Here is a 24568-nt window from a genome sequence, read left to right on the forward strand (position 1 = left end):
GTTCAAATTTAAAGATCCATCTCCTATTGATGGGGTGCAGTGAATAGAATCAGGGTTGCTGGCCCTACCTGCTGCTGGTAAAATGCCACAGGCAGCAGAACAAGTCCATAATGAGTCACCTACAAAGTCAGAGAGGTGCACAGCATGGAAACAGGTTGCAGATGATGCCAAAATTGTGGTGTAGTGGACAGTGAAGAAGATTACCTCAGACTACAATGGGATCTTGATCAGATGGGCCAATGGGTGAGAAGTAGCAGCTGGAATTTAATTTAGATAAATGCGAGGTGCTGCATTTTGGAAAGGCAAATCATTGCAGGACTTATACACTTAATGGTAAGGTCCTGGGGAGTGTTGCTGAACAAGGAGACCTTGGAATGCAGGTTCATAGCTCCTTGAAAGTAGAGTTGCAGGTAGATAGGATAGTGAAGAACACATTTGGTATGCTTTCCTTTATTAGTTAGAGCATTGAGTATAGGAGTTGGGAGGTCATGTTGCAGCCGTACAGCACATTGGTTAGGCTACTTTTGGAAATTTACAAGGATATTGCCAGGTTTGGAAGGTTTGAGTTAGAGGGAGAGGCTGAATAGGCTAGGGCTGCTTTTCTTGGAGCATCAGAGGTTAAGGGGTGACCTTATAGAGGTTTTTAAAATCATGAGGGGCATGGATAGGGTAAATAGACAAGGACTTTTCCCTGGCATGGGGGAGTCCAGGACTAGAGGGTATAGGATCAGGGTAAAGAGGAAAGATACAAAAGGGACCCAAGAAACAACATTTTCACACAGAGGGTGGTGCATGAATGGAAATGACCTGCCTGAGGAAGTGGAGGAGGCTAGTATAATTACAGCATTTAAAAAGGGGTCCAAATTTTGTTGTCTGGGCGAAAAGGCTGTCCTCCACAACTGGAAAAACACCATTGAGACAGAAAGATAATGAAAACTCCAACCTCCAACTATATATCACCTGGCCCTATTCAGTGTGTACATTCAGGGATATTTGTACAATTAAACTCCTTGTGTGCAATGTAGCAGCCACACCTATGTGTGTTCCACATATACTTGCGAATTAAAGTACCATTGTCAATGATCGTTTTGATAGATTTTCCAGTCAATCTGCTCAGACATCCTATGACACACTGCTGGAGCAGGTTGGACATGAACCTAGGGCTCCCAGCTACTCCCACCACAAGGTTCTCTCAATGATTCGTCTAAAACTAAAAAAAAAGTCACATGTTCACCCTTATTATCACTTAACAAGGCAGTAAAGGGAAAGAACATGTGACAATGTATGTCATCATTGATTAAAATAAATTGCTAAAGGACAAACGCTTTGATCTTAAAAAGAATAGGTAAAACAGTACAAAGGTCTTAGAGATCGAAAACTGTTGTACTTTACATTTCATTCGTGATAGAGCAGAGACAGTGAGATAGGTGCATATACTGACCAAGGACATGATATGTATTACCTAAATAAATGTCAACATTGTTTAAAATGGGCATGTAGACAGGCTTATAATGTGTCAGAAAAGGTAGATACAGCAAATTGCAAATTAAGAGGGTAGGGGTGTTAGTCTTACCTCATAGATGAGACTTGCATTATAGGTTCCGCATAACACTGACGGCAGCTGCATTATTGCAGGATTGATCTTTTGGATTTTAAAACAAAGTCCCATCTGTCTTCTTAGATGGACATAAAGATTTCACGTCATTTTCCAAACTGTGCTTGCGCGCGTGCACACACACACATGGATTCCCTACTAATGCATCACATTGCTGTTTGTGGGATCTTCTCATGTGCATCCTGGCTGCCACATTTACCTGCATTGTAATTGAGACTCAGAAGTAATGTATTGGCTGTGCAAATGTTTTGTGATATTCATGGTTACAAAAGTGCTTTTATTAGTCGATTTTATTCCCCTCCAGTAAAAATAAAGAATCAAAATGGGCACCTCAGGGATACTTGTGTGGGACTTAAATTGCACAAGATGGGAGGGATCAAGCAGTTTCACATTTAAGAGGTATCCTGGTCTTTCCCATTTGCAGGAATGACCTGTAATGGCAACAAAAAGGAAAATATTTAAACCATTTATGATCTGTCTTAATATATATCATGTATAACATAGGAGTGGATAGACTATCTGTAGACAAAGTTGAACACAATTAATTAATCAACACTGCAGACTAAAAGTATTTTATTCAATGTTGAGTACAATACTGGGTACCACTGGGTAATGTTCATATAATTTCCCAGCATCCTCCTTCCCTCACTATCTTATCTTGAGCCGAGATGTTCAAGGTGTGTCCTGGTCAATGTCATCTATATCACGCTGTTTTAGAACAGTTTTCTCATACCTGACTGTTTCATCCACCACCACCCACTCTCCTGCTTATTTCATTTCTGTGATACTGTCACTGTCTGCTTCTGTGTCCACCCCATTTGAATGTGCAATCTTCACATCGTAGCTCTGTTTCATGTCTTTAGTACATTTTAGAATCAGCATTTTATGGCAAACTAAACACTGAATTATATACAAGAGATACTTTGTACCTCATTTTATAAATTGCTTATACACATTTCACATTTGAATAAATCTAGTTTTTCAAGCAACAAACAAAATTATTCGTATATCCTTAAACAATATGACTTAAGTGCAATTCTGATCACATAGGCTGTTCACATCTCTTGTCTAATTACAGAAATGAACTTCTGCATCTAAAACAAATCCTGACGATTACTGGACAATTTCCTTCTCTGTGGTTGTCCATGAGGAGCTTAAAAATAATACAGCCAAGGTTATATTAGACAGAGGAACTTACCCAAATTTTTCATTAATGTGAGAATCCTACGCAAAGAAAGGCAAACCTGTATCAAAAGACTACACATGCCAGAAAGCATTACGGTGAGATATTATTGTTGTAATTGTTTTTTTTTGCTGATTTTCACTGTGAAGTAATAACTGGAATGTATTTTGTTCAGACTGCACAACTGGAGACAGCAACACAATATTCAAAGTGCTCTACTTTAGCCACCAACTGGTTCAATTAATCTTCGAAATTATGGAGGGCCAATTTAATTTCAAGGTAACAGTCATGAGATTGGTTTATCTTCTTTGTTGTGCTGCAAGTCCTTAAGTAGTTCAGTTCCAGCATCGCCTGCTTTTGTGGCAAACAGAATTGCCCCTTCCTGTAAATTCAGCATCTTTAAGTACCTTGCATAATCTGCATATACAGCGTTGCAAAGTTTCTGTGAACTCTTATTAAGGAAAACATTTTTAAAGCACCATCAGTATTGTGCGACATTTTTTTAGCATGGATCATCAGACATGTATTCAAGATATTATTGCAAAAGTAACTATGGTCAGAAATATTTTCTGTAGACACACTTAAATCAATACGATAATCCTGTAAGAATAATTATGAACCTATTCTACGTTTTTCTTTAAGCAGGAGTATGTAAAGATACAACCAAGTTGTGGCACTCAAAATGCTGTGATTTAGGAATCAGTTTTAAAGTTCTCAATTCACATGTAGTAATCCAATCAGCACACTACAATGTGCTGTATTTTGGGCAACTCTATAAACACATTACTAAAGAACCCTTTTCAGTTTAACAGTAGTTTACTGTTTACTACTTTTCATTTTATTAAATACAGAAGGAAGCTAAATATATCCGTAATGGATCTGCAACAGGGAACATTTAATCCCAATTTATCGCCTTGTCCTTTATTTCCTTCCTTTAAAAATAATAGATTGCCTAATTATGTTATTGCCTTTATCTGATTGGTTACTTTGGTACAGGATAGCAAGCTCCAGTGACCCTTACAAATAGAAACTTCTTCCACATTAAAATGAATGCAGTTCAAAACTCACTTTTATGTAACAGGGTAAATGTGCATTACTTGGGTTTCCAGATTTATAAACGAGACATACAACAATATATTATGAGGAACAGGTTGAAGCAGTTATATTCAAATCATTTTGGAACTTCATTGTGAACAAAGCCAAGTTACATGAAAGCTAGCACCTAGGAACTTAAGTAAAACTAGTGGATAAAGGTGAATCTGTAACTCCAGTACAAGTTATGAGCCTTGAACATGAGTCTCCTTATGACTTGGTGCAAATTGGGCACTTAAACTTTTGAGAAATTTGATGGGATATGTAGATACAATATATAGTTTGAAAAATAGCAACATGCTGTAATGGGGTATGTATGCAAACGCTGAGGTTAAACTTTTGCACTCGCCCAAACCTAAAACAAGAACACAACAAAATATACCTCACTTAGATGTAACCAATTTAAATTCAACACTTTTATATTTTTGAGGGTCAAATATTCTAAATAAAACTCAATGCTAATTTATTAAACATGGAAAAATGTTTATGAAAAGAAAGTTTGTGAGATAATTCACAGTAAAAATGTATTCCCACATTAACACATGTATACAGACCAACTGGTGAAAGAGTTTAAGAAAAGCATTGGTTTTGATTTAGTTGCTTGGTGGGGAACCTATACCAGGTTTGATACAACTGCAAAGCAGAAAAGGCTTCTTTCTCTGACTAAATGCACATTGGATAAACATACAATGAATACTTTCTGAAAAAAGTATACATTTTATGCTCAGATTACGTATTTCAACTAATGATTGCTTGTTTGAACCACCTCTGAAGAGTTTGAAGGATTGAGTAAAACACAAAAATATCCAATTCAGATTACGCAATCATGAAAATAGAAGCAAGGCAGTGGCACTCAATACCCATTACAATAAAATAGACTGTTTATGATCACAAGTCACCCAAGTGAAAAAGTTGACTAATCAAAGAATATCTACAGCAGACCTGGATCTGTAATGCTAAACAATAAAACACCGGGGAAACAAGAGACAATCCTGAAAGGAATCATCTAAGGAAACCTAACAGAATTATACAAAATAGCAAATGTTATCAAAAAGGTACATGTTATTTTAATATATAGGACAAGGAGGGACAAGTCAAAACTGATGAAAATTCACGCAAAGCAGATTTTCTGTGCAGGAAGTATGATGAAAAGTCTTGAAATTATTTAACATTTTGAACATTGTAAATGACTTTTCATTTGGTGATCAAGTTGGAATGAAGTCATTCTCAGTTTGTATCTTTGGTCATAAAAGACACAAATGGGTGTCATTACAACAATGAAAATATGATTTTGTGACAGAAATATTAATTTTGAACCATTCAACCTACAAAGGATATTTGTACTTTCATTTATTTCTATAACCCCATAGTTAAGACAAGCTTCCAAGAAGAGTGCAGCCCGGTCAAAATATCGCATGCTGAAACGTAGAGAAACAGTGTACATGATTATATTTCTGGTAAATATAGCTTCTACATTAAAATAGAAAAAATACTGGAATATTAAAAAATATAAAGAATTAGTATTTAAAAATCAATTTTATAAATTCCACAGTTCAAAAAATCTAGTTGTAGCTCATCAATGTGCAGAATCTCCTCACAAAAGCTTAAATTTTGACTCTACTAACATTCAGGAGTTTATTAAGAAGTTTCTTTCACAAAATAGAGTCACGAGTTGATAGGATAGTGAAGGCAGCAGTTGGTTTCCTTTATTGGTCAGAGTATTAAGTATAGGTGTTGGGAGGTCATGTTGCGGCTGTACAGGACATGGGTTAGGCCACTTTTGGAATATTGCATGCAATTCTGGTCTCCTTCCTATTGGAAGGAAGTTGGGTGGGTATACCCGGTGTTGTTAGGAAAGGGGTGGGTACACCCGGTTTTGTTAGGAAAGGAGTGGGTACACCCAATGTGGTTAGGAAAGGAGTGGGTATACCCAGTGTTGTCAGGAGAGGAGTGGGTACACCCCGTGTTGTCAGGAAAGGAGTGGGTACACCCCGTGTTGTTAGAAAGCGATTAGGTACACCCGGTGTTGTTACGAAGGGAGTGGGTAATCTCAGTGTTGTTAGGAAAGGAGTGGGTACACCCGGTGTTGTTAGGAAAGGTATGGGCACACCCGGTGTTGTTAGAAAGCGGTTGGGTATAACCGGCGTGGTTAGGAAAGGAGTGGGTACACCCGGTGTTGTTAGAAAAGGTATGGGCACACCCGGTGTTGTTAGAAAGCGGTTGGGTATAACCGGCGTGGTTAGGAAAGGAGTGGGTACATCCGGTGTGGTTAGAAAGCAATTGGGTACACCCGGTATGGTTAGGAAAGGAGTGAGTACACCCAGTGTTCTTAGGAAAGAAGTGGGTACACTCGGTGTTGTTACAGAGGGAGTGGGTACACCCAGTGTTGTTAGGAAAGGAGTGGGTACACGCGGTGTTGTGAGGAAAGGAGTGGGTACACCTGATGTGGTTAGGAAAGGAGTGGGTGCACCCGATGCAGTTAGGAAAAGAGTGGGTACACTCGATGTGGTCAGGCAGGAAGTGGGTACACTCGATGTGGTCAGGAAGGGAGTGGGTACACCCGGTTTTGTTAGGAAAGGAGTGAGCACACCTGGTGTTGTTAGGCAAGGAGTGGGTACACCCAGTGTTGTTAGGAAAGGAGTGGGTTACACCCGGCGTGGTTAGGAAAGGATTGGGTACACCCGGTGTTGTTAGGAAAGGAGTGGGCACACCCGATGTTGTTAGAAAGCGATTAGGTACACCCGGTGTTGTTACGAAGGGAGTGGGTAATCTCAGTGTTGTTAGGAAAGGAGTGGGTACACCCGATGCGGTTAAGAAAGGAGTTGGTACACCCGAAGCGTTTAGGAAAGGAGTGGGCACACCCGGTGTTGTTAGAAAGCGGTTGGGTACAACCGGTGTTGTTATGAAGGGAGTGGGTACACCCGGTGTTGTTAGGAAAGGAGTGGTTATACCCGATGTGGTTAGGAAAGGAATGGGTACACCGATGCGGTTAGGAAAGGAATGGGTACACCAGATGTGGTTAGGAACGGAGTGGGTACACCCGGTGTTGTTAAGAAATGTGTGGGCACACCCGATGTTGTTAGGACAGGTGTAGGCACACCCGGTGTTGTTAGGAAAGGAGTGGGTACACCCAATGTGGTTTAGAAAGGAGTGGGTACACACGGTGTTGTTAGGAAAGGAGTGGGTACACACGGTGTTGTTAGGAACGGAGTGGGTACACACGGTGTTGTTAGGAACGGAGTGGGTACACCCGGTGTTGTTAGGAAAGGAGTGGGTACACCCGGTGTGGTTAGGAAAGGAGTGAGCACACACATTGTTGTTAGGAAAGGAGTGGGTATACCCGGTGTTGTTAGGAAAGGAGTGGGTACACCCGGTGTTGTTAGGAAAGGAGTGGGTACACCCGATGTGGCTAAGAAAGGAGTGTGTACACCCGGCGTTGTTAGGAAAGGAGTGGGTATACCCGATTTGGTTCGGAAAGGTGTGGGTACAACAGGCATTGTTAGGAAAGAAGTGGTTATACCCGATGTGGTTAGGAAAGGAGTGGGTACACCCAGTGTTGTTACGGAGGGAATGGGCACACCCGGTGTTGTTAGGAAAGAAGTGAGTACACCCGGTGTTGTCAGAAAGCGATTGGATACACCCGGTGTGGTTAGGAAAGGAGTGGGTACACCCAGTGTTGTTACAGAGGGAGTGAGTACACCCAGCGTTATTAGGAAAGGAGTGGGTATACCTGGTGTTGTTAGGAAAGGAGTGGGCACACCGGGTGTTTTTAGCAAAGTTGTGGGTACACCTGGTGTTGTTAGGAATGGAGTGGTTATATCCGAAGTGGCTTGGAAAGGAGTGGGTATACCCGATGTGGTTAGGAAAGTAGAGGGTACACCCAGTGTTGTTAGGAAGGGAGTGAGTACACCTGGTGTTGTTAGAAAGCGATTGGGTCCACCCGGTGTGGTTAGGAAAGGAGTGGGTACACCCAGCGTTGTTAGGAAAGGAGTGGGTACACTAGATGCAGTTAGGAAAGGAGTGGGTACACCCGATGCGGTTAAGAAAGGAGTGGGCACACTCGGTGTTGTTAGGAAAGGCGTGGGCACACCCAGTGTTGTTAGGACAGGCGTGGGCACACCCAGTGTTGTTAGGAAAGGCGTGGGCACACCCGGTGTTGTTAGAAAGCGATTGGGTACACCCAGTGTTGTTACGAAGGGAGTGGGTACACCCAGTGTTGTTAGGAAAGGAGTGGGTGCACCTGATGTGGTTAGGAAAGCAGTGGATACACCTGATGTTGTTAGGAAAGGAGTGGGCACACTCGGTGTTGTTAGGAAAGGAGTGGGTATACCCAGTGTTATAGAAAGCGATTGGGCACACCCAGTGTTGTTAGGAGGGTGGTGGGTATACACAGTGTTGTTAGGAAAGGAGTGGGTACACCCGGTGTTGTTAGGAAAGGAGTGGGTACACCTGGTGTTGATAGAAAGTGATTGGGTACACCCAGTGATGTTATGAAGGGAGTGGGTATACACGGTGTTGTTAGGAAGGGAGTGGGTACACCGGTAATGTTAGGAAAGGAGTGGGTATACCCGATATGGTTCGGAAAGGAGTGGGTACACCCGGTGTTGTTAGGAAAGGAGTGGGTACACCCGGTGTTGTTAGGAAAGAAGTGGGTACACCCGGTGTTGTTAGGAAGGGAGTGGGTACACCGGTGATGTTAGGAAAGAAGTGGGTACACCCGGTGTTGTTAGGAAGGGAGTGGGTACACCGGTAATGTTAGGAAAGGAGTGGGTATACCCGATGTGGTTCAGAAAGGAGTGGGTATGCTCGATGTGGTTAGGAAAGGAGTGGGTACACCCGGTGTTGTTAGGAAAGGAGTGGGTACACCCGGTGTTGTTAAGAAAGGAGTGGGGTACCCCTGATGTGGATCGGAAAGGAGTGGGTATACCCGATGTGGTTCAGAAAGGAGTGGGTATGCTCGATGTTGTTAGGAAAGGAGTGGGTACACCCGGTGTTGTTAGGAAAGGAGTGGGTACACCCGATGTGGTTAAGAAAGGAGTGGGGTACCCCTGATGTGGATCGGAAAGGAGTGGGTATACCCGGTGTTGTTAGGAACAGAGTGGGTACACCCGGTGTTGTTAGGAAGGGCGTCCCAGGATTTTGACCCAGCAACAGTGAAGGAACAATAACATCATCCCACGTCAGAACAGTGCGTGGTTTGGAGGAGAACTTGCAAGTGATGTTGATCCCGTGCATCTTTGGTCTTTGTTCCTTTCGATTGTACATACCAATAGGTTGGGAAGGTGTTGTTGAATTGTTGCAGTGCGTCTTGTAGATGGCATACACTACAAGTATAACTTTTAAATGATAATACAACAGAATGGCGCAGCACAGGAAGTGGCTACTTGACCAAATATATCTATGTGAGCTCATGGAAAGATCTGCCTAGTTAGTTCCACACACTGTTCTGACCTCATAACACAAAAAAATGTCTCTTTACTAATTATTTACCCAATTTCTTTGAGAGTTATAGTTAAATCTGCTTCCACTATCTTTTGAGCAGTGCATCCAGCTTACTCAAATTTAAAACAACCCTTTGCACTAAATAAATCTTTCAACATTTTACTTTAAATTCTTTTATCAATCATTTTAAACTTGTGCCGTCTGGTTACTGACATTTCTGCCACTGCAGATATTTTTAGTCTTTTAACTATCAAAACACTCAACAACTATTAAATCTCCTTTTAACGTTCTCTAGTCCAAGGAGATTAAAGTACTTAGAGTCATAGAAATATGCAGCACGGAGATAGACCCTTCGGTCCAAGTCGTCTATGCTGAGCAGATATCCTAAATTAATCTAGTTCCATTTGCCAGCACTTGGCCCATCTCTCTCAAAACCCCTCCTATTCATATACCCATCCAGATGCCTTTTCAATGTTATAATTGTATTAGCCTCCACCACTTCCTCTGGCAACTCATTCCATACATGTACCACCCTCTGCATGAAAAAATTGCTCCTGAGGTCCCATTTAAATTCTCCCCTCTGACCCTAAACCCATGACTTGTAGTTCTAAATTAACTGTAAGGTTCTACAGTTTTGGGAAAGACAAATCAGAGCAGGACTTATATACTTAATAGTAAGGTCCTGGAGAGTGATGCTGAACAAAGAGACCTTGGAATGCAGGTTCTTAGTTCCTTCAAAGTGGTCTCTTAGGTAAATAGCATAGTGAAGGTGGTGTTTGGTATGCTTTCCTTAATTGGTCACAGCATTGAGTATAGGTGTTGGGAGGTCATGTTGCAGCTGTGCAGGACATTGGTTAAGTCATTTTTGGCTTGCTAACCACAAGGAACCTTGATGAACGCCTTACTGAAGTCCATAATGATCATGTCCACCACTCTGCCCTCATCAATCATCTTCGTTACTTCTTTAAAAAACTCAATCAAGTTGGTGAGACATGATTTCCCACGCACAAAGCCAGGCTGACTACCCCTAATCAGTCCTAGCCTTTCTAAGTACTTGTACATCCTGTCTCTCAGGATTCCCTACAACAACTTGCCCACCACCGACGTCAAGCTCATCGGTTATAGTTTCCTGACTTGTCCTTATCACTTTTTTAAAACAGTAGCACCACATTAGCCAACCTCCAGTCTTCCGGCACCTCACTGTGGCTATCGATGACACAAATATCTCAGCAAGGGGCTCAGCAATCATTTCTCTAGCTTCCCACTGTGTTCTAGGGTACACCTGAACAGGTTCTGGGAATTTATCCATTTTTATGCGTTTGAGACATTCAGCACCACCACCTCTGTAATATGGAGATTTTTAAAGATGTCACTATCTATTTATCCACATTCTATATCTTCCATGTCCTTCTCCATCTTAATCACTGATGCAAAATACTTGTTTAGTATCTCTCCCATCTCCTGTGGTTTCACACATAGGCTGCCTTGCTGATCTTTGAGGGATCCTATACTCTCCCTAGTTACCCTTTTGTCCTTAACGTATTTATAGAATCCTTTTACTTCCCTTAATCCTATTTGTCAAAGCTATCTCATGTCCCCTTTTTGCCCTCCTGACTTCCTGCTTAAGTATACTCCTATTGCCTTTACACTCCAAGGATTCACTCGATCTCTGCTGTCTATATCTGACATATGCTTCCTTCTTTTAATCACTTAAAACAAAAGCAGATATGAATCCATAAACTGTTCACAATAACTAAAATTATATTCATCTGAATTTATAGTTTAAATTCTGTTCTTAGAAACCCAAGCACCTTGTCCGTGTACAACTCCTTGAGCAACCAGTTTTCTCAATAAATACAGGTGCACACAATCAAATTTGTTTTGATGAAAGCCACATTTCTTACCTGTATAGCATTTCTGCAACTTTGCTAAAGCAGCCCAGTGAAAGGAGGACTAAGATCGCCTTTGATTTCTGGTTTACCTGAGGTGAACACAGATGATCTACCCAGCGTTTCAGTACTTCTGCACACTCTTCAGTGTTTAGCCGGACCTTTATTAAAGAAATAGAATGAATAGGAGAACTTTTCTGGTATGTATCCCCGAGTATCTTGACAAAAGGATGCACGTTACATTGAAAATAACTTGTATTTGTAAAGTCACGTTATCTTACCAAACCATAGCGTTTACTCTCAATAGAGATGACAAGTGGTTGCTCGGCTCGAGGGTCACAATGCCCAAGGTGAGGGGAGAGTTGAGAAGGAAATTACTTCATGATAGCCTCAGCCAGTGCGGGAAATTAACTTCACGGCCAACTTAGCTAACCAACCTGTAAATTGTATTTAGATAGTGCCCTTCACACAAAAGGATTTCACAGGAGCAGCCTAAAGCAGCCTACTGGTTTCAGTAATACTATGATATTTAGACAGAAATTCATCTTGAGGTCAAATATGATAAAATTTCAAATAGTCTGCTCAGGTTCAGACCAGTAAGGGATGGAGTCGATAGCTAGGGGACAGAGTATGCACAATGGGCTGAAGGCCATAGCTTTGACCTTCCCAATGTTTAACTCAAGATGATGACATGGCATTAACATGGTAACATGGTATTTAAAAGGTTAGACAATTTACTGAGATATGAAATTTTGGCAGATAATGAATAAAACTGAACTTACACTTAAATAGAAAATAGAATTATTTATTTACAAATAAATCAGTATTTGCAATCTGCAATAAATTCTCAGTAGTTTTCATAATATTATTAAATGATATTTATTAAAATAATTAATATAAATAGTAAATATTAATATTAAATACACAATTATGCTTTAAAATCTGACTTTTCAAATATTAGCATATATAGACTTAATATTTTCAAGAAAGATTTAAAGGGCCAAACATATATTTTAAAATTAATTCAAATAGTGAGATTGCTGGAGGGAGAATCCACATTAACATTCATATGGGGATTTTATATAAGCAAGCTGATATGCTCGTGTGTGAAGTATGTTAATTACAGGAAATTAATATGAAGTGCATTGTGCTGCAGTTTTCCATATAAGTTCAGGATTAGATCACCCATTTTCCTAAAATACAAGTCATCTTCTTCATTGATTATGGCATTCAGTACTTCTCTAGACTAACTGACCAGAATAATATATAATCTTGGTCAACATATAATGTATTTAAATTTATAATAATACCATTTTTTTTCACTAGCTATCGTACAAGCACCAATATGAAAAAGCAGTGTTGAGAGAGTGTTGCTGGAAAAGCAGCATCGGAGGAGCAGGAAAACCGACATTTCAGGCATAAGCCCTTCCATCAGGAATGCAGACCTCACCGACTCCAATACGAAAAAGCAGCCTTTCCACATTGACAGAATAAATATTTGAAAATTGCGTTTCAGATTCGTATAAATGTGTAACAAGTTTTATGACACACTAATCTTAGGCAGGTCAATTTTGTTGCTTGCATACAAACATGCCCTGAAATAATTAAAAGCGCTAATAAATCTGTGACTAACAGAGTGTATTTTGTTCAGTCACTGGATTCTGAATAGAACTTTAATCAAAACAAGTACCAAACAACTTTTAATTAGACATGATCAAATGCTGAAACAGATTTGATGGGCCGAACTGCCTAATTGTGCACCTGTAACTTATGGTTTTGAAATCAGTACGTCATTCAAAGCATCTGGTTTGTTCGAGTAATAAAATAAAGACAGACTTTAGTCACAAACAAAATACTGCAGCCTGGTGGAAAATATGAAAATACTGGAAATGCTCAGCTGGTCGTGCTGCATCTGGTGAAGAGAGAAAAACAGATTTTAGCATTAGGTCATCAATCTGAAACGTTAACATGGATTCTCTCTTCAACAAGGTGGCCTGGCCTGCTGTGTTTTCATAACATTTCCTGTCTTTTTGTGTTGGATCGTCAGTGACACTGAGCTGACCAATGAATAGTATTGAATATCTTTAATTAGATTTAGCATTGGCCTTTATCATCAACTGCACTCGAACATAAGAATACAAGAGTAGAGTGAAAAATGTACAGTGTCGTGATTCGCTGGTGCCACCTTAGCTACAAAACAGTAATTTAAACAAAAAACCACCAGAAACAAGAGAAAAAGAGCCAAATAGGAAGCAAAAAAAGAGCTAAAAGTAACAAAAACGTCTTGTTCTTAAAGTGCTTGGCATGAAGTCTCAGCCAGACTGAGAGTCTCAATTGTTGGCCATGTGAAGCTGTGCTGTTGCTCTGCTGCGATTTCCATCGCCACCTCAGATAGAACTGTTTAAATCGAAACCGTACAATCACATCTTGAGAAGGTGATTAAGCTCAGTTGACTAGACAGCTAATATGTGGAATATTAGCAGCATTGAGCAGCATTGTTTCTGTCCTGGCAAAGTAGACTTAATACCTATTTCCCTATCCTGCATCTGAGAATGAATGGTAATGCAAAATCACTGGACATAAAAGAAGTTGTCAAGCAAAAGAGTTCAGTGTGAAGCATCAGCAGACAATGAGCCACCCTTAGAATGGAGCAAAATCTTACCCATGAACAGAGCACTTCAATTATTAGAACTAAAAAGAAAAATATGGAAAGACATAACAGTGTCAGCATCTGCAAGTGAAAAGATTGGAATGGAGGATTTGCATATGAAAGAAAAGTATACATCAACACAAAGACAACATGGGCTCTGAAAGACATTACAGAATTGTGATAGTGCAGTAGAAGGCCATTCAGCCCATCATGTCAGACTTTTAAGCAAGGTCAAGCACTTCTATGTTAATTAGGGCTTTGAGAGCTAGTAGAGTTTGTGGTTAATGGATGTGCAGAAATTCTGGACAAAAACAGAAGCTACATAAGGATTCAATCAGGGTCACTGGTTAGAAAAAGCAAGCAAAGTCAAGTTTTGAGGTGATCAAGGCAATGTCTAAGGTTTAGGCAGGGAAATAAATGTGGAGGATAGATGCTGTTTTTGAGATGGATGGAAGTAAATGTAATGAAGAAGCAGATATGAAGAATGAAGCTGAGCTTGCCGTTTAGCAGAATGGCAGGGGTCTGCAACATGCAACTTTATTTAAGGTGGCACTGGAAGGTTGAAGTGGTCAACATCATGGCATCTAGGCCTTGGTTAAGGAATTCTAAAAACTGCTTCAGTTTTGTTGATATTTAAATTGAAGAAATGATTGAAATCTGAAATATGTGAAATATTCAAACAATATTTGAAGAGTATTGCAACTTATCTTAGTTTGAAGGAGGACATAAATAGATAGTGCAGCACATCATCAGCAGAGAAGTGCGAAATGATATATTTCATTAGAAAGAACCAGCACAGGCACCATAAAATAATGGATGAAATTCTGAAGGGGCAATAACAAGAGATTAACCTGGAAATATCGGTTACAGACAACCGAAAGGCAGGGCAGGTTAAGAAACAGTTAATAAGCCATATGAGATACTGTTTTATTATGAATAGAAGTACAGAGAACCAAAGCAAGTAAGTTATATTGGAACTTAATAAAACACTGATTAAGCTTCTACTGAAATAGTGTGTCACTTCAGGGTTGCTCTTTAGGAAGAATGCAAAGCCAGTAGGGTGCAGAAAACATTTATAAGAATGGTTCCAGGGATGAGGGAGTCTCAGTTACATGGATAGGTTAGAGAAGCTGAGCTGTTCTCCCTCTAGAAGAGAAGCTGCAAAAAAATTTGGCAGATGCGTTCAACATAATGAGGGGTTGAATAGATACTGAGAAACTGCTCCTGTTGGGGGTAGAGTCAAGAACCAGAGGACATCAATTTGTGGTGAATGGCAAAACAGCCAAAGGCGTCATAACGAACAAGCGACTGATGTAATAAACAGTTAGTCTGGAATGCAGTGCCTAAGTGTGGGGTGGAGGCAGACTCAATTGTCACTTTCAAAAAGGAACTGGATAATTATCTAAAGAGAAAGAATTTGATGGGCTGCAGTGAATAAACATGCAAGGCACTTTAAATAATGGGGTGTCTATATATAAAAACAACTAGGTAACAGCACGGTCAAACTGGTGAAGCGACGGTCAGCGATATTGCATGCAACAGAGGGGCCAAGGAAGTTGAGAAGGGACAGAAAATGTATTGTATAAGTATTTGTTTTGCTGTATCCCAAATGAATCATAAATTATGTACCTTTGCAAGCCACGCAGCTCGATTCCATTCTCCATAGGTCTGCAAATATCGACAAGCATCTGCAGCTTTATCAATCAGGCAAAGCAGCTGGACTCCTTCTGCAAGAATTACCAAAACAGAAATACTCAGGGCACTGAAAACCCTCAAATCAGGTCAACATAATCAATTCATCAGAAAGTCTTTACAGATATGAACAATTAAAACAGATTCCCTCAAAACATTTTTTAAAAATTACATTCAGGTCCAAAAATAAAAATTGCTGGAAAAGCTCAGCATGTCTGGCAGCTTCTGTGGAGAGACATCAGAACTTATGTTTCAGGTCAAATGACCCTTCCTGAGAACTCTAACATCAGGCCTGATGGTTCAAGATGAGCCCAATGTTTTAAGCAAAACGAAATTTAAAAATTACCTAGACCTTTCCCAGTCATGACAACAAGCAACAGTATTTATATTAATTCTGTTAACTGTTAATTACTTCATGCCAACAGCATTCTAAAAGATTAGAATTCTTTTAAAATCAAGAAATACACGATGTTTACTTTTATTGGAGGCTTTCCATTGTGCAATGCCCTGTAGAAAGTATTTGAATAGATTTGTGCACCAACTCACGCAATTCAGAAAGGACATTAAAGCCATGGAGAATGCATGACCTAGATTCACCATGATAACGAGATGAAGAACTATCGTAAATCCAGACCTCCAGGAGAGACTAAAAGTTAACATTTTAGGTTTACTTTAGGATGGCCTCTGGTTCATTTTAGGCCTTTCATCAGAACTGGGAAAAGTTTGAGATGTAATGGATTTAAAGCATGTAAAAGGAGTTGGAAAAAACAAAAACAAAGGTGCATGATAGTTAGAAGACAGGAAAGAATAAATGGTGAAAGTATAGATAATGCAGCGCCAAATGGAATGATGATGGTTGCGAGTTTTGAGAAGATTTGTAGCTGAGGATGAGGTTCTGGATGCAGGTTTGCTCACTGAGCTGGAAGGTTCATTTTCAGATGTTGCGTTACCATACTCGGTAACATCATCAGTGAGCCTCCAGACAAAGCACTGCTGATGATTCCTGCTTTCCATTTATATGTTTAGGTTTCTTTGGGTTGGTGATATAATTTCCTGTAGTGATGTCATTTCCTGCTCTTTTTCTCGGGGCTTGTTACCTGATGTGGTGACGAAACGTCTGAAAATGAACCTTTCAGCTCAGCAAGCAAACCTACATCTGGAATGATGATGGGATAAGAAACAAAAGGTGTCTGGAGGAGGTGTGAAAAGTTATGAGTTATGAAAAGCTCCTAAATGAAAGCAAATTAAGAGGAATACAGAACAGACAAACCAAAAACCAGAATAAAGAGAAACAAAATAGGAATGGTGGTTAATATCTGAAATTAATGAATTCAATGTGGAGCATGGAAGGGTGTGCAATACCTAATCAAAAAGTGAGACGTTGCAGCTTGAGGTTAAACTGAACTTCACGGGAACTTTGCAAGAGGCCAGGAACACAGACTCCCAGGTGGACAACCCAACAGACCAGGGTCTGCAAACTTGGGGTGCAATATATGTTATCTGAATAGACATGTTCCACAAAGTAGTCTATCTGTATTTGGTCATCCCATCATTGGGGAGGTTGCTATGTGAATAGAAAAGAAACTACATCAAACTGAAAAAACTCTGAGTAAATTGTTGTTTCATTAAGGAGTCATCTTTGGGGACCTATAGAGTTAGAACGGAGGAAATAATTGTACAGGAAGCGCAGAGGGAAGGGGTAGGCTATTGGGGTTACTGAGGAGTGGACCAAGTATCACGGAGGGAATGGAATGTTGAAAACTGAAGGAAAGACTATTTTAGATTTTCAGCATCTGCAGTACTTCGCTTCTCTGCAAGGACAAGTGACTGAGATATTTAGATTATTTTCAAAGAAGTAAAAAGTGAGGTCTGCAGATGCTGGAGATCAGAGCTGAAAGTGTGTTGCTGGTTAAAGCGCAGCAGGTCAGGCAGCATCCAAGGAACAGGAAATTCGACGTTTCAGGCAAAAGCCCTTCATCAGGAATGATGAAAGTGTGTCCAGCAGGCTAAGATAAAAGGTAGGGAGGAGGGACTTGGGGGAGGGGCGATGGAGATGTGATAGGTGGAAGGAGGTAAGAGCTTCTGTGCAGAGGAGATGACCTGGGGTGTGCAGTGAGAGAGAGACTCACTGAAATCCTTGTAGAGGGAGGAAGAGAGCTTCTTCAAGGAAGGCATCCTTGCAAGAGGATTCGCAGTAGGTTAAAATCTTCGAGTAAAAAGTGAGGTCTGCAGATGCTGGAGATCAGAGCTGAAAGAACTCAGATTTCTCCAGTTTCCTCATTTCCCCTCCCCCCACCTTGTCTCAGTCGATTCCCTCGAACTCAGCACCGCCCTCCTAATCTGCAATTTTCTTCCTGACCTCTCCGCCCCCACCCCATTCCGGCCTATCACCCTCACCTTGACCTCCTTCCACCTATCACATCTCCATTGCCCCTCCCCCAAGTCCCTCCTCCCTACCTTTTATCTTAGCCTGCTGGACACACTTTCCTCATTCCTGACGAAGGGCTTTTGCCCGAAACGTCAAATTTCCTGTTCCTTGGATGCTGCCTAACCTGCTGCGCTTTAACCAGCAACACATTTTCAGCTATTTTCAAAGAAGCCAAAGTAAGTTACTCTAATAACACAACAAAATATATATTGATGGCTTCAAATGAGGCAACAGCAATGAAGAGGTTTCTTCTCAAAGTTTAAGCACGACTGATTTATGATTAGTAGGAAATACAGGAAGCTAATGCAAGTGGAGGGTGAAGGTGGGGGATGGTGAGTCTAGGTAGCGTAACAGGTCAATGCACAAAGGTGATCTTGGGTGTAAAAAGATTCGATGACTGGAGACATCTCTTTTCTGCTAGCCCCAAAAACCCTAAACATGTTCTTTGATAGGATTTCAGTTGAAATGTTCAATGCAATACAATGCAAGTGTAAAACTTTTGTTTTCAACAATGTTATTACATACAATGCTATAATGGCAAATTCCAAACAAAACACATGCACAGAACTGATCTAGCCATTAAGTTCCCTAAGTTCCAAAGTTTCAGATTCATTCAGTTCAAATATTTCTCCTTCTTCCAACCCTACTAGCCCTTCTCATGCAGACACAGCTGAAAAAAAGCAGTAGTTAGCTTAATCATTTCCTTAGATAACATTTTAGCACATCTAATTTCTTTTTCAGCTCCCTTGAACACTTATTATATAATTCATGATTATCTAGAATATTATTGGTTCTAACATCAGATACATCCCTTTAACTTACTGCTCGATTCAATTTTTCTACACAATTCTATTTTTTAATGCCCATCCTCCTCATTAAATAATAACTTTTACTTGTACTCTGGAATTCTCACATTTGGAGATCTCTCAACGTTGATTCTTTTTTGGTGTTTTTGCAAAGTTTTCTGCCTTAATTTGAGCCACATCGGAGTGATTGCAACAAAGTCAGTGAGGTGGATCTCAGACAATGAGTTCCCTGAAATCCCAATCAGGGAGCCCTGGCTGACAGATTATAAACAGGAGTGTCAGAGATTCTGTTCACATCTAAAAGCTGGATCTAAGGAGGCCAGACCAACATAAAGTACTGTGCACGCATAATTAAATGGTCACCTAATTCTAATGGAGGTTGACACCTGCACAGCTGTATCAGTGATTACAGAAACAGTCTTTAACAAAGTTCGCTCTGGAATCCAATCCTGAAGTTCGTGCAAGACCTTGGACAGACTGAGAACATATATTGGAGAACCTTTACAGATTAAGGATACAACTTCAGATCCAGTCTCTTATGAGAAGCTGCTGGTTCAGTTACCACTGACTGGAGTAAAAGGTATGGGCCCAAGCTTGTTGGGGTGAATTCGGGTGAGAAAGATTGACCTTGATTGGCTTAACATTTTACGATTAGAAAATGGCTGAGTGAAGTCCTAATTAAATACTTAAGTTTTTCAGGAAGGTCCAGGGAATATTAAAAGAGCCAAGGCCACCTTGCATATTGACCAAAAAAGCAATTTCACAATAGTGCAAAGCCTGCCCACTGCCATTTTCCTTACATGCAAAAGTTAAGACAGAAATCAGGAGGCTGGAATGGGAAGGAACAGTCCAGTTTGTGAAATGGGCAGCACCGCTCGTACCAGCTATGAAGTCCGACAGAATATATTGAAAGCTTTCATTCAGTAGATAGGTGCTTGGCTTTGATATGTAAAACAGAACATTTGAAGTTTTGTTTTAAGAGAAAGTAAATTAAAATCATTCTTTGGGATAAAATGATGAAAGAGCTTTCTCGTAAGTTGCGAATATCAATTTCAATTATGCAGTTGTGAAATCTGAATCAAATGGTCACATGGAGAAAGTTGTAACCATCTCTCGAGTAAAATCCATCGGTTGAGGTTTTACTATTTAATTTAAATTAGTAAACGTTTTGACTGACCGCTGAATACAACAGAAAGACAGCCAAGCCCCATCTACCTATGAAAATATTTTCACTACTCATCAGGGCATGGCAGGCACCTATGAGGATTCCCAGACTTTAACTGTTTTTGGAGTTAAACCTTTTTGTATTGACCTATTGATCAGGCCTTGCATTCCATTCAAACCTCTGCAGTGAAAGCAAACATCATTAATAGTAATCTGGAGACTACCACATATGAAAAGTACGTAAACAAAGTTTATGTAACTGAACGTGCACAACGTGTCTCACCTGCTAGCTTTCCATTCGCTATCATGTTAGTCGCCACCAGTTTAATGGTGCTCTGGGAAGGACCTGATGAGGTAATGGTTGTAACAAGGCAAGCTTTCAACGAATCACAATAGTAGCTGGGATTCTCTGCACTTGTTTCAAGTAGGAGTTGCACTGCCCTGTCCGTCTGTCAAAAAAACGATGATATGATGAGGTAAGTCAGCATATTTCTTCATGTGAAAACTTTCCTTATTTGCCAGTACAACTATTTCCTTTTCTGTATAGGAGTCATCTTAACAGCAGGAATGCTAACTTTAATTGAATTGAATGTTTGAAATTAGCTTAAAATCTGTCTTATTTGACATAGTTTGAGTTTACAACTTATTTTCCAATGACAATGCTGCTGGCTCACATCAATCAAACAACCTAAAACAAAGAAATATTATATATTAAGGAACTGAACATTTCACACACTGACTATAGTTTACAGCTCTTTGATTCATGTACATCAAGTGTTAAAAATCTTGTAAATATTATGCATCTCCTGCAAATGTCACACTTGGTTTCTGCAAAACATTTTCCTTGCCACATTTTATTAATTACACCTCCACTGTGATAAAACTGCGAGACCGCCACACGACTGTCAGCAACACCAAGGACTCTCCCAGTACTCAGTATTACTATTAGAGAAAACGCTGGAAAGTAATATTCTGGAGTAACACACCCTCTAATCTGCACACACCAATCAGTTGCACTAACTCATTCATTTCCAGTTTCTCCAGCTACTGCCATGCACGGACCTTGGAGCTTCACGCAGCAGCTGAAGAAATTAGAGGGAACACATTTCGAGAGCAAATTCCTACATATTTTATTGTGATTACACAAGTAGTTTCCTTAAATTCATACATTAATGCTCTCTGACTAACTACAGAAGTTAGACATTTGCCAGTTTATTACAAAGAATAAATTAGCATTGCAGCCTTGATGGTCAAGAAGGGTGCAGTTTTCTTACCTGGCCTAGTAAGAGCAACTGGTCAGCACATTTCCTTGTGTGATCATATGTTGTTCTTTTAGCCTCTTGCAGGTTAACCCGGTCAATCTGGGATCTCTACAAATAAAATTTATTTTAAAAGAACTTGCACAAAGATGAAAAATTACCACAATAAAACCATTTTTCAAGAACATGTAAAACTGCTTTAGAAAATGATTTTTCAAAGCAAGGTAGTCTCAGAACAGAAAATATCTTGATTATTATTTAGGTGCATAAAATTAAATGAAAATTATATAAATTATTTTATCACACAGGATGATCCTGAGTCATCTTGTTGCACCCCATTGTAATGTAGCTACGCCATAAACAGATTGTTTCATTCATAACATTCCCTTTAAAATTCCACAGAAAATCTTCGCAATGCCTTTTAAAAATATTCCTTGTGCTCTGGTTGATTGAGCCTACCATAAATATCTGGGAGATCACATTTGAAAAATTTACCAAAGCTCATCTTTAGCATGACGAAAAATTCCCAGAAGGTGATTATTAACCCCAGAATCTGCAGCATTTCTCAACTGTGTTAATTTGAACCTTCAAATATCATGGGTCCCCGAAACCAAATTAAGCAGAAAAAAATATTAAAAAGTAACAAAAGCAAATAAATTCAAAAAACATCAACACTCCATGCTGCAATTTTAAAATAAACTGCTAATGCCATATTTCAATACACTACAAGTTTCTATTTTGAAACAAGAAATGATCATAATTCAGATGCACTGCTTTGGGGGTTAGTGTTCTTATTTGCAACAATTGCAAAGTCCCAACATTTGTAATATTAAATAACAGTACTCTGAAAACCATTTAGTCAAGTTAATTCTGAACATTTCACTATTGTACTAATTGTAGACAGTGTGTGAATCATTTAATTTTGATGCGCAGAACTCAGAAATGATCAATCAAGACAATATAATTCCTGCAGTCAACACAATGGGGCATTGCAACCACTTGTTCAATGAGAGATATATTTTAATTTATCACAATGAATCATTTTCATCAGTAGGTGACTGGGTTACAGTTTTCAGTTACATACTCAATTCTTCAAGCATCTTACCACATTCTCCCCATTTTACTTTCATTCCAAGTCCTGAACATCTTTTATTTTGAAAGCAAATTGCATAAACTATGTTTAAAATTACCTTTCTTTTAAATATTTGAAAAGCCTTAATAATCATACTATTAATTCTAGAGAAAATCCATAACGGTTAAACAGAATGAATTCAAGAATAAAACAAATAGATGGACACATTGGAATAGACATAAGAGAATTTCAGAACAGGTTTTAGGCTATTCATAACTTTGTCTGTTTTGTCACCATGATCAATTTGTCACTGAACTCCATCCACTTGTCTTTAAGGATCAAAATCAGGCAAGGTGGGTATAACTTTGGATCTCTTCTGAAGAAAGCATGAGTTATATCAACCATTAATTTTAAAAGCTGAGATCAATAGGATTTTAGATAGCCAGAAGCATTAGGGTGAGTTAAGTTGTAGATTAGCTTGATCACCTTGAATGGCACAATAGACTCAAGGGGGTAAGTGAACTAACTCTCTTTTTATGGATAGCAGATTTACTTCCCAAAAGGACACTAACGAATCAGATTGTATTTATAATCAATGGTGGCTGAAATTTGAATTCCAGGTTTTACTGATGGAATTTAAATACTATGAACTGCTATGGTTGAATGTGAATCCATAACCCCTCAGCACTACGAAAGAAACAGGGAACTTCAGATTAGTTAATATAGCATGTGCTGGAACCTACTCTTAAGAAAGCCTTAACAACGCACAGAGTAATTGGAATAAGTCAACATGGTTTAACAAAGTGGGAATTCTGCTTGAGAAATTAAGTGCTTTTTGAAGAACTAAAGTAGCTAAAGTAAACCAATAGATGTAACTGTTATTAAATTAGTGAGACTGAAAATTGATAAATCAACTGTATTGAATGATCTACATTCCAGACTGTTAAGTAGACGTGGATGTAGAGATAGTAGATGTGTTGGCATTCATCTTCCAAAATTCAATAGGTTCTGAAATGGTTTCTGCAGATTGGAAGGTTGCAAAGGTAACCCTACTGGTTAAGAAATGAGAGAGAATAAATGGAGAGCTACAGACTCATTAACCTGATAGCAGCAGTAGGGACAATCTAGAGAATCTATTAAAAGGGACGTAATAATTGGACAATTAGAAAAAAATGATAGGATTTGGTAGAGTCAACATGAAAGGGAAAATGATTTTGACAAACCTGTTGGAAGGTTTTTGAGGATATTACTAGCAGAATAGATAAGGGAGAAAAACAGTGGATGCGGCATTTGGATTTTCAAAAGGCTTCAGTAACCTCCCACAGGCTGTTAGTACGAGAACACGTGACTTGGTATGAATTGAAGAACTGGTTAACAGACAGAAAATAAAGAGTCAGAATAAATGGATCATTCTCAGGTCGCAGGCTGTGACAAGAGGAATACCAGGAGAATCAGTGCTTAAGCCCCAGCTGTTTACGATCCATGTCAATAGAGGACCCAATGTAAAATTTCCAGGTTTGCTGATTGCACAAAACAGGAGAAGAATGTGAGGAGGATGCAAAGAGGCTTCAAGAAGATTTAGATAGACTTGAGTAGGGGCAAGATGGTAGATGGAATATAACATGAAAAATGTGAACTTATCTACTTTGTAGGAGAAACAGAAATGCAGAGTATTTAAATGCAGAAAGATTGGAAAGTGTTCAGTATCCTTGTAAGAGCACACTAAGCTAAATGCAGGTACAGCAAACAATTAAGGTGGCTTTTCTTGCAAGAGAATTGCAATAAAGTCCTGTTGCAATTGTATAGAGCTTTGATGAGACCACATCTGAAGGATTATGTCCAGTTTTGGTCTCCTCACTTGAAGGATGCAATAACCATTAAGGGATTGCCACAGAGATTCATCCTGATCCATGGAATGGCAGGATTGTCCAATGAGGAGAGATTAAGGAAACTAAGTATATATTCTGTAGTGCTTAAAAGATAGAATGGAAACCTCATCAAAACATAGAAAACACTGACAGAGCGAGACAAGATAGTTGCAGGAAACAGGTTTCCCCTGGTCAATGGTATTTAGAATACAGTCTCAGGACATGAGATAGAACACTTAGCTCTCAGATGAAGAGAAATTTCTTTATTTAGAAAGTGGTGATCTTTGGAATTCTACAAAGAGCCGTGGAGCTTTATATTCATGAAAGAGAGTAATAGATTTCTAAAAAGAAAAGATATTAGGGGTCATGGGAAAATTACAGGAAAATGACAAACATTTAGGTAGAGGT

General features: G+C 39.4%; 1 protein-coding gene across 1 annotated transcript in view; it reads right to left on the bottom strand.

Annotated features, from left to right (window-relative positions):
* Positions 1-2171: 2171 nt before the first annotated feature.
* Positions 2172-24568, bottom strand: part of wdr11 (WD repeat domain 11) — a 112450-nt gene continuing 90053 nt past the window's right edge. The window contains exons 24-29 of the mRNA XM_060842073.1: positions 21236-21331; positions 20245-20410; positions 15501-15598; positions 11237-11382; positions 5228-5308; positions 2172-3241 (exon numbers count right to left, since the gene is read on the bottom strand). Coding sequence (XP_060698056.1) covers positions 3085-3241; positions 5228-5308; positions 11237-11382; positions 15501-15598; positions 20245-20410; positions 21236-21331 — 744 coding nt within the window. The 3' untranslated portion in view covers positions 2172-3084. The remainder of the gene's footprint in view (positions 3242-5227; positions 5309-11236; positions 11383-15500; positions 15599-20244; positions 20411-21235; positions 21332-24568) is intronic.

This window comes from Hemiscyllium ocellatum, chromosome 22, assembly GCF_020745735.1.
Source record: "Hemiscyllium ocellatum isolate sHemOce1 chromosome 22, sHemOce1.pat.X.cur, whole genome shotgun sequence".
NCBI lineage: Eukaryota > Metazoa > Chordata > Chondrichthyes > Orectolobiformes > Hemiscylliidae > Hemiscyllium > Hemiscyllium ocellatum.